This window comes from Mus caroli, unplaced genomic scaffold, assembly GCF_900094665.2.
Source record: "Mus caroli unplaced genomic scaffold, CAROLI_EIJ_v1.1 scaffold_8061_1, whole genome shotgun sequence".
NCBI classification, from domain to species: domain Eukaryota; kingdom Metazoa; phylum Chordata; class Mammalia; order Rodentia; family Muridae; genus Mus; species Mus caroli.
The window spans coordinates 13726-25554 of record NW_018389665.1 but is presented as its reverse complement, the minus strand read 5'-3'; the positions used below and the strand labels follow the sequence as shown (position 1 = coordinate 25554).

Genomic DNA, 11829 nt, shown 5'->3' with positions numbered 1-11829 from the left:
CACCTATAGGGTTGCAGATCCCTTTAGCTCCTTGGGTATTTTCTCTAGCTCCTCCATTGGGGGCCCTGTGATCCATCCAATAGCTGACTGTAAGCTATGGGTTACTTTCTATAATGCAACAGTATGGCCATGTGATACACACACACACACACACACACACACACACACTGAGGGAGCAGGAGGAAGAGAGAGAATGAGAGAGAGAGAGAGAGAGAGAGAGAGAGAGAGAGAGAGAGACCTACACAACTCATTGAAGAAAAGAAAGTGAGGATGTCTGGTGGCATGTGGGGCTGGGGTTGGGAATGTCCTCCTGGAGATGGAGGGAAGAGGTACAGGATATGGAACAGCCAGCGGTTGGACAGGTAGGGGGATAAAATCTGGACTGTAAAAAAGATGAAGTAAAAAAATAAAAAAAATTAAAATTTAAAATTTAAAAAGAGAAAAGAAGTGGACCTGGTGCCTACAAAAAGTATTTACCCATATAGACAAATGCTCATGCTAATATAAAGAAAAAGTTAAGTACTACCAAATGAGAACTGTAAACACTACTCTAGCTATAAATAATTCAATCTAAAATGATAACTACCAGCAAAATAAGCATATGTAATAATGGCACAAAGCTTGTGGGAGTTACCAACAATGCCTGATTGCTATCAAACTCTATGATATGAAACACTGGCTGAGTAGCCAAAACTCTGGGACCAGATAGTCCATCAACCTTGGATAAATACAAATCCTACTGTTCTGCTGAAAGAACATACCAATAAAATGACTTTTAATGGCATTCTGCAATATTCATAAATCTATTCCTTGATCAACTATCTTCAAAGAATCTTCCTCCAAAAATACATGATAATAAATATGTAGAGACCCACAGCCAGAAAATGTCCTGAATGAAAGACAGTGGTATATTCATCCCTAAAATGGATGTCTCCTTCCAATCCACCCCTTGGGGCTCAGAGAACTCTGTAGGAAAGAAAACTGAAAGAGTATAAGAGTACATAGGATGGAAGACTGAAAGGAAACAAGACTACCTAAACACAACACAAATCATGCATGTGTGAACTCCCAGAGAGTATAGCCAGCATTCATATGGATTTCAGGGATCTGTGACTGATAATATAAGGTCTTAGAGCTGAGATGAGAAATGGACATATCACCCATCCCTAAGGGAAGCTATTTTCAATTGATACTCATTTCAAAAGAAAAAAAATTTTTTTTTTCCGAAGAGAGCCTTAATGAGAAAACTAACCACTTTTAGTGGTAGTCCCCATGTTCAGTAATAGATGGCTAACACAAAACCAGCTCAGCAGCATCTTTGGAGGTTCTTTGTCTCGTAATGCTGTGTCAGGGCACTACTTTTCTAAACCTCACACATCCTTTGTGTATATATCAGGTCTAGAGAGAGCATGTGGGACCATGTTACCAGACAGATATAAAATCTACCAAGGTTTAGTTAGCTCAGACCCTGGAAATCCCAGAGAAGAGAGAGCTGAGAGCAGTAAAAGTACAGCTGTTCCCTACCTGTCTGTGTTCCCTACCTGCTGTGGAACATGTAACCATGACACCTCACTGAGTACCATGGGCACTGAGTCCATGCAGCATAATACCTGGAATTCTCCATATGTATGTGTTGCAGCCTGCCCGCAGTCCACAACACGAACGGTTCAACTGAGAATGGCAGTTCGCTGAAAAGAGAGGAATCTAGACGGGGCGGAAGAAAGAATGGAGCTAAGACAAATCCTGATCAAAGCTCTATTTTACTATTTCCAGACACTCAGTTATAAAGGAAGGGGGAGGGAACCCAATATCCCGCCAAGTAACTCAGGGTCCAGTAGCAGGACGAACACGTGTGTGCCTCCAGGCAGCAAAGGCAGGTTCCAGCAGTGGGCGTGGTAGGACGAATGAGCCGGTAGCTCCACCCTTGAGCAAGCAGGTTCCAGGCTGGGGGAAGGGAGGCCACAGTATGGAGATAGCCCTTAGCCTGTAGCTAATGAGCTTTGCTTCCTGGGTATTTCTTCACACATATGGTATTTAATCCTTTGGTTCACCCCAAATAAGGTTTATGCATTTATCCACCATGTAATAAAACAGTATAAACAAGCAAGGATCGTTTCAAAGAGCTGCTTCATTAAGGATGACCACAGAGAAGCCCTTCTTTCCTACAGCCCCACCAGCATACATGAACCTTGCTCCTAATCAAATTGGATCCTGTTCTTCCTAGTCTCTGCCTTACCTTTCCTGCCTTGCAAAGAATGTGTGGTAGCCTAGAGGTGAACTTGCTATTATTCTTTAGATATATCTCCATGGAGACAAATAACCTTAAAATATTTATTAGTATGCTTATAAATAAATTATTTCCCAGCTTTAATTTCTTAATCTCCTCTTCACAATGAGTTCTGTGAATTAATAAATGCATGTCTGTTCAAAATTCTGAGAATAAGTGAGAGTTTCATGCTCACCCCCCTCGCCCTCCCCCCAAAAAAAACATAATACTACCTCCTCTAGGGCCCAGGGACCTCACTGTAAAGGAGGCAGAAAACAAAGAAAGTGATGTAACACTGGAAAAGAAGATCTATATGTCTTTGAGGTATGACAGTCAATAAAGTAATGACCTCATACCAGGTGTGCCTGCTTCCAATGAATATATATATATATATATATATATATATATATACATATATATATATATATATATATATTTAAGAGACTGGGTCTATCTATCAACCACATCCATTGACTGTAGAGTTGCTCACAAGGCCCTAAATTCCCTTAATGAGCTATTCCTGGCAAATTGCTGGGGGAAGAGCATCTATTAGCTTCATTTGTGAAGCCACAGAGAAAGCTACCAGGCACAGGCACATAAGATTACTTCTGCAGCTGAGCTGAGGGAGCACATAAGTAAATTGGTGACTTCTAACTGGTTTTGTCTGCAATATGCTCATAAATGGATAATCTCAATGAGGCTTATCACAATTCACATCTAATTTCCATCTTAAGAACCATAAAAGCTCACTAGGCAGGAAATGTGATATTGCTCTGGGAATGCTACCTATTTTAGGAACCTTTCTAAATCTCCATTGATCGATCTATATTTACTGTGTTCATTCCTTTTAAACATTTCATTATTCTTCTTTGACATGAATCTATTAACTGAAATGTCAGTAGATCATAGCACCTTTGACGGCCAGTGAAAATCTAAAACTCTGGCTTCTGATTTAACCTCATAAAACTTGAAAATGTCCCTCAGAGTTCATAGCACTAAGTACATACATTTAAAAAAAAATGGAGAGAACTCATACTAGCATCTTAATAATGCACTTGAAAGTTCTAGAAAAAAAAATAACAGAAAGTAAGCACACCCAAGAGGAGTAGACAAGAAATAATCAAACTAAGAGTTGAAATAGATGAATTAAAAACAATGAATACAGTAGAAGGAATCAATGAAACAAAGAGTTGGACATTAGAGAAAAGGAATGAGAGAGGAAAACCCTTATTCAAACTAAAAGAGAGATACTATTCAAAGTAATGAAATCAGAAACAAAATGAGAAAAAATATCAATAGACACTTAGGAAATCCAGTGAATCTTAAGGATGTATTTAAAAATCCTGTGTTCCACAAATTGGAATATCTGAAAACAAGCAACCAACAAAACAAAACTAAACAAAACAAAACTATATATAATTTTCTTACAAAAGCTAAAATAAGATCATAGAAGCAATTTATATACTCCTAGGATGTGAGAGAATATCAAGGTTCAAAGGGAGGAACCTTAGATGAAATGCCCAACAATGGGGAGAGGGAAGTTATAGAATCCACCTCCAGTAGAAAGACAGGGCATGGTGTGGAGGGATGGAGTTGCCGTCCTATAGTAAAAAAAATCTGACTCAGAATTGTCCCTGTCTAAAAGAACTGCAGGGACAAAAATGGAGAAGAGACTGAGAGAAAGGAGAAAGGAGGCCCAATGACCAGCCCAAATTAGATCCAGTTCAAGGGGATGCTACAAAGCCTGACATTATTGCTGATGATATGATGTACTTACAAACAGAAGCCTTACACGGACTTCCTCCAAATGGCCCAACAAACAAATGACTGAGACAGAAGTAGATACTTATACCCAACCAATGGACAGAAGCGGAGGGAGACTGGAAGAAGTTAAGGCAGTGGGTGACCTCATAGGAAGACTAGCAGTCTCAACTGACCCGCACCCCTGAAATCTCTCACATACTGAGCCACCAAGCAGACAGCATACACTAGCTGGTCAAAGCCCTCCCCCCCACCACCACCCTCCACAATCTTCCCGACACATACACAGGCAGAGGACTGCCTGGTCTGGCCTCAATGAGAGAAGACACACTTAAAGTTTGAGATACTTGAGGCCCCAGAGAATTGGGAGGCCTGGTGGGGCATAGGGGTGTGTGGAAGTATGGAGACATCTTATTGGAGCTGGAGGAGGAAGAAGAGATGAGGAACTATTGAGGGGCAAAATGGGAGAGGGATAGATAATGACTGAACTGTAAAAATAAGATTAAAGTAATAATAATAATTAATAATAATAGAAGAAGAATATTCATGTTGATTTGCTTAAAATGCCAAGTCATTTCATTTTCCTGAGACAGAACAAACAACTATGCATGTCAAATAAGGTTGTTCACTTCTCAGGACTAATTCAAGATATTTGCTGATTTAGCCTGCACCAAACGATGCCAATGATTGAAATATAGATCTCAGCCCACACTTTATACACTGTTTCTGTGGCACACATTCACTTTCTAGCTTGATAACAATCCTTTATATATATGGATATGCATAATTGCTCTATGTCTTTTATAAACATTGTTCACATTTTAATATATGTGCTTCTGAATAAATATAAAACCACCTATCCCAACTCTGCTTCATCACACACTGATGACAGAATGCAAAACAAAATCATACCACACTCACAATAAATAAAATGTTTAACTCTCTAAGATCATTAATTTTTATCAGAATAATTTTCATAAGCATTAATTTTTCTAATTCTGCAGTTCTAAGTCAAATATTGTAGAAATTATAAATATAAATAAAAATTGTTCTTTCAGTATCAATTTATCCCTAAGCATGATAGATTCCATGTTATGTAGTTATTTTCTTAAAATTCAAATATTCCCTCCCAGATGAAAAACAGATGCTTATAATACTCAGAAAACTCACAAAATGCATTTTCTTCAAGAGGCTGTGCCTAAGAACACATTATCAGTATGGAGTTCCTGGAGGAAAACAGACTCTAAAGTAAAGCTGACTGCAAGTTGGGAGGGAGGTTCAAGAGGGAGCTTTAGACACTCATCATCCACATATCTATGAATTTTTCAGTAAACAATACAGGACATATATTCTTACCCAACACAGAAAATAAAAAATGTAATTCAAGGCTAGTTATTAATTGTACATAACATGAATGAATTGTGTTTCTGTCTAAAGATAAGGAATATTGACATGACAATTCAGAAAGACTTAAAAAATCTCTTCACTCCCATTATTCTAGAAAAAGAATCATTAATCAAAAGTAACAGATAAAATGTTGCCTTTTGCTTAGAAGGTTTATACCACATTATAATGAGGCTTCTGGGGGGAAATCTGCAAAAATACAAAACAAAACAAAGCAAAACAAAACAAACTCACAAACAAACAAACTTGGTCTTCAAAGTTCTATAGACAAGATCTCCTCTACAAGCATCTTGGCAGGATCCATATTCTTATGTATTCCTCTCTTGGGGAGTCATGGGGAATAACTCTCCTAAAATGACCTATTTCTTCACTTTGCATGCCCCTTGTCATGTATTACTGAATAAGACATGCAGCATGTATGAAAATAAACTATGCATCATTAGTTGTATTGTCTAGCTATGGACATGTGGCCATTTCCTCATGTAGAAGGCAGATAGGTATAAAAGGAGACATTGATAAAAGATGGAGATAGAGATTTTCTCGGATGTGGGGACCCAGTCTAAATGCATGACGTATATCAATTTGTCTTTATCCCATGTGCTATTTCTTTTACAGAAATATTGATATATTTTAAGAAAATACTATGCATTCTGTGAAATGGGAGTTCGGGGTATAGTCTAGATTTTATTAGAACACTGTGTTCTGTGGAAAAAAATATGTATAATTCTATTTTTTTAAAAAGGCATAGACCCAATCCGTATTATCATATACTAGAAAGTGTCAATTTCAATTCTAGACATGACAAAAATATCTGTTTGCTGAAATAGTCTCAAACTCATGGGAGGGTGGAGAAATGTGCAGAGGAATGGGCTGAACACATGCTCTGACAACCATAGGAAAAAAAAAACCTTATTTCAGGTAATTACAAATTTCCCTCAATTTCAAGCTCAACTACTAGAAAAAAAACCATATCAAATAATACCTGGAATGTTGAAAAATCCCCTTCAGATAAGGAAGTTATCTTTCACATCAAACTTTATATCAAAGTAATATCAGACAACAAAGGGGAAAAAAAAGAGTTAAAGCATAAAGCTCCAAGAATTTTATTGGCTGGAACAGAATAGACAGTGGGGCAGTAGAGAGGGCTCAATTTTTAAGAGCACTTAATGTGCTAAGAGAAGACATGGGTTACTTTCCCAGCACGTACTTGGTGATTCCGTCCTGCCTGTTACTCTACATCTAAGGATTCTAAAACCCTCTTTTATCCATGATAGTCGTTTACATATATATGTCAAACATACATTCAGAGAGGTTCAACACATACATATAAATTTTAAAACAAATGTACAAATATTTTAAAAGAAACATATGAAAGAAAAAGTAAAAGGAAATTTTATCCTCAGGCAAAGTTTAAAAAACTGAACAAGGTCTTAATCAGATAGAGACAACGAACACTACAGCATCTTAGAAACACATTGAATCTGAGGATGCCACATATTTTAACAGTACACACAGAGTTATATTGCTTGGCTGAAAGAGAAATGTGGTATTATAGTATAAATTCTATCAATGTTATTGAAGAACAATGATAAATGAAAAGAATAAAACGTGTAATGTAAAAAACAAGAAATATGTAAAAAATATAAAAACAGAATGTGAGGATGCTAGAGGATGTATTATAGGATAAATCAGCTTGTGATTCTTTTCCAGGTCTTTTTCACAGCAAGCTTGACATCCTTGTTCCTGAGGCTATAAATAAGAGGGTTCAACATGGGCACCAATAATGTATAAAACACTGAGAAAAATTTTGCCTGACCCACAGTTTCAGCAGATGACGGATTGACATAAGCAAGCAGCCCAGATCCATAAAAGAGACTAACAGTTATGATGTGAGACCCACAAGTGCCCAAAGCTTTGGACCAACCCTTACCTGATGACATATGAATGATATTGAAGAGGATCATAGCATATGACATTAAGATAATTAGGCAACATAAAATGATAGATGTGCCCACCACAACATAGCTCATAAGCTCATTGACATAAGTACTACTGCAGGAAAGTTGAAGGAGAGGGAAGATGTCACACATGTAGTGGTTGATGATTTTAGAATGACAAAAATTGAGCCTGACCATGCATCCTGTGTGAATTATGGCACTGACAAACCCCATCAAGAAAGAACCAAATATCAACAGACAACAGATTTTAGGGGACATAATGATCTTGTACATAAGTGGCTGACAGATGGCAACATAGCGATCATAGGCCATTGCTGTCAGCACATAACTCTCAGAGTTCACAAAAACACAGTAGAAAAACAGCTGAGTCATGCATCCTCTGAAGGAGATGGTGTTCTTCTCTAAAACAAAACTCATCAGCATTTTGGGAGTAGAGACTAATGAATAACAGAAGTCAATAAAGGACAGATTGAAGATGAAAAAGTACATGGGGGTGTGAAGGTTTGAGTTTAAGCAAATGAGACTCATTAAGCTCAAGTTTCCCATCACAGTAGCTGTGTAGTTCATCAAGAACAGAACAAATAAGGGCAGCTGGAGCTCAGGTTGGTCTGTCAGTCCTATAAGGATAAATTCTGACACTGAAGATTTATTTTCCATAGTCATTTGCATCATGTGTGGCACCTGCAAGAATAAGTGTAGAGACACATATTATCCCACGAGCTATTTCTCACTGCAAGAACAGAGTTGAATTTATTAGTTTCTGAGCTTGAGTTTGTGAACAGTGAGGTCTGAATAATACCTATTTCCTTTATCCCCTATGTTCTTTATCACTCCAGAAAGATACTTTCTTTAACTATTAAGTCACTTGATTCTCTTTAGTGTATACTAATAATTAAGGTTGAAAAGAGCAATACACATGTTTTCCCCAGAATATATATATACATATATACATAGATAGATAGATAGATAGATAGATAGATAGATAGATAGATAGATAGATGATAGATAAATAGATAGATGATAGATAGATAGATAGATAGATAGATAGATAGATAGATGATAGATAGAGATATATAATCATACGTTTTTTTTTTTTTTGTTTTGAAGTTTAAATCTCAAGATAAAAACTATCTGAAGCTCACCTTGATTTATCTGAAGTCTTCCCTGACATTGGAATTTATGGTTTCTTCCTCCACAATGTTCTCAGAAGGACAAAAATTTGCTAAAGATTAAGCACATGATTCCAACCATTGTAGACCATTGCCTCGGTTCTATAAGAGATTTGCTGGGCAAATAACATACTTTCTGTTTAAGAATTTTACAAAGATTTTTGTCATATACATAGAAAGAAAATAGCTTTCATTCATGTGTCTCCAACATTTCATAGTCATTTCTTAAAAAAAAATCATTAGAAGCATGGAAAATTACTCTCTCCTTTATGAGTCTCTTCCTTTTGGATTATTCCCTTAAGGGTAGAAATTGTTGAGTTTGTACCATAGAACTAACATCAGTTCTTTAGAGACTCAACATTCTACTCCATTTATAATTTCCCAGCAGGAGTGTCTATTCCCTAGGGTAGAACTGTGAGTCTGTCATCTCTTCATTAAGCTCTGCAGAGCTCTACAAGAGGAAATGCCCAGGGACATGCTAACTAGCCATTTGTAGCTTTCCTACAATTTTAAAAATAAATGACTGATCAAGTATTAATATTATATATATATGTATATATATACATATATATACATGTGGAGGATAAAAATGTATGAAGATGCACTCCAGATAGTACAAATTTGCATTAGAACACTGAACACAGTTTTTCCCAGCTATAAAACTGTAGACTTTGCTGATCCTTGCTTTTGTCCATCTGAATAACTATAAATACTCATAAAATTGACATATCTGAACCAGTAGCAAAGATCTAGGTTAACATACAGAAATATAGATGGGTACAATGTATATAAGCAAAAGTAATTATAAAATAAGGAATTATTATGTTTTGAGATAATTTATCCAATGTATTAGAAGTTTACTGGATACATGATAATATACTAGTATGTGTTAGTCTGCTTTTACTGTTCTCAGTTTTTTATCTGAGTTCACTCAGATAAATAAAGCTATTCTTGCCTTGACTCACTTGGAAAAACTAAATCCTTCCTATGCTGTCGTCTTGTGTATTGAAGACAAAATATGTTCTAGCTTCTAGCATTCCATGCCATGCTCTCCTCCTCACCACTATGCACACATTAAGAATACCCTAAGATATTTCTCTAGAAATTAACAAAAAATGCATTGCATAATTGATAATATCAAGAGAAATATCCTAGGTCACAGTACTAAAATAATTCTATTTTATAGGACTTTTCCTTTCTTATTTTTTTAAATAGGAAATTTTAAAGAGAGTTTAGAGATGTAAATACCTGATAACAATTTTGGCTTAGCCAACTGATAGAAAACTTATTATTAACCAAATCCAACAGTTGGAATATACAGCTGTTTCAGCTGCTAGAGGAGTTTTGCCTCCCCTACATCACCAATGTACATTGTCTATAAATACATATTGGTGAAATACATAAAAAGCAGGCTTTTGGTTTTGACCAAGTCTTATTTGTGATGAATTCTCTTTGTTGGCTTAATATTTGGGAAGCTTCTGGCATTTGAAAGCTGAGTTGAGCATCTCATTGTATGGCTATTTGGTTATATGCCTAGAGAAAACATTCAGATTTTCATCGCTAGAGAGCTTACTTTATTTGCTTTGTTGTTTAACATGACTTGGCATTCATGTACTTGTGTTTAATCTCATCTTTAATACCATATTTGAGTTATGACAGAAATATGAACTCACATTGAACCATTTTGCAGGAATATGTTATGTCAGACAACTCACCTGACCAAGGCCTTAAAAGGAGTATTAGTCCTAGCCCTCCATGATATTCCGTGGTTCTATAGGAAATCCCGTTATCACACAACCCATTTCTGAATTAGACCCAATTATGTTAGCACATCTTGGTGGAGGTACATATAAAGATTAGTTGCCTTGTTCCTTAAGCTACCTGCCAACTTTTGGTGATTGGCTTTTTTCAGACCATAATGGATAGCACTCAGTTCATTAGACACATTTTGAGAAATTATTTCCATTAATCTTTCATGTTATTGGCCCAAATCACTTATCTTCCATTGATTCTTGCCTCATCTACCAAGAAGAACCTTTAACCAAATGAGTTTTAAAGTAGTATGAGGAAAAAATTAATATATCCAAGAAGTCATCAAAATAACTGATAATATAATTCCATTTGCTTCACTATTACATTTTTAATGTATTGTATTCTAACCTTAATTATTTTATCTTCCCTACTTTATCAGTTATGTAGGGATATGAATTATAAACTTGATTAGGATGAGTTTGAGTTTTACAGTTATAAGAGTACTATATGCCCTATATACCTAGTTTAAAACTGACAAACATTATCACTGTGTTTTGCAAAATTTTAAAAGGCTAACTATATTTTAATCTGTTTCTACATTCAAGTATTATTATGCAGTGGAAAGAGAGCCAACTAGTAGACAACCTGGTTAGTATGGATGAAGCGGAGATCTCTGAAGAAGCTACATACACATTAAGGCTCCTAAAAACTGATAAATCTGACTTGAATATCACAACATTGGCTATTTTAGTCCTTCTAGAGTGATTTCTAGTGCTTTTTCCATCAAGCATATGCATCTTCTGACTATTGGCTAAACTTGTCACTGTGATTGGTTATGATTACCAAGATTCTAGTATACACTAAAATCAAGGTAAAGAAACCTACAAGAAAATATGATAAACTCATGAGTTTCATACCTCTTGGTATTTACTATTCCCACTAATATAATTAGAAAATTCATAGATATATAAGTTAATCATATGCCACAGCTTCCATGTAGGAATATGTTATTCATGCTAATTTGAATCTGTATGTCAGAGATGGTCACTCACACTTAGTTCAAAACTGACTATTCTCCATTTTTCTTTAAAGCACCATCATTATTGTACATTGATATTTATTCATGAAGTCCTAGAGTTAATCCCAATAATAACCCCTTAACAAAGTTAAAAGGACTGTGCTATAATTAGAGATAAGATTGACCAGGGAAATCACAGCCTTCAATCCACATTCATATTCTCATTATAAAATCATTAATAGATGGACAAACAAGAACATAAAGTAAAAGGCATAGAATTTAATGAAGATGAAGGCACAACATACCCAAATTTATGGGACACAATGAAAGAAGTGCTAAGAGGACCCCATAGCTCTGAGTGCCTCCAAAAAGAAATTGAAGAGAACATACACTAGCAGCTTAACAACACACCTGAAAACTCTAGAACAAAAAGAAGCAAATACATCTAAAAGGAATAGACAGCAGGAAATAATCAGTCTCGGGGCTGAAATCAACCAAGTA

General features: G+C 35.9%; 1 protein-coding gene across 1 annotated transcript; it reads right to left on the bottom strand.

Annotated features, from left to right (window-relative positions):
- Positions 1–7119: 7119 nt before the first annotated feature.
- Positions 7120–8076, bottom strand: LOC110288235 (olfactory receptor 143-like). The gene has a single exon (XM_021154638.1). It carries the CDS (start codon positions 8059–8061, stop codon positions 7120–7122), a length of 942 nt encoding a protein of 313 aa, XP_021010297.1. The 5' UTR covers positions 8062–8076.
- Positions 8077–11829: the final 3753 nt, after the last annotated feature.

Excerpts from the sequence above, each read along its gene's own strand:
- LOC110288235 (XM_021154638.1), bottom strand. The coding sequence starts at position 8,061 with ATGATGCAAATGACTATGGAAAATAAATCTTCAGTGTCAGAATTTATC.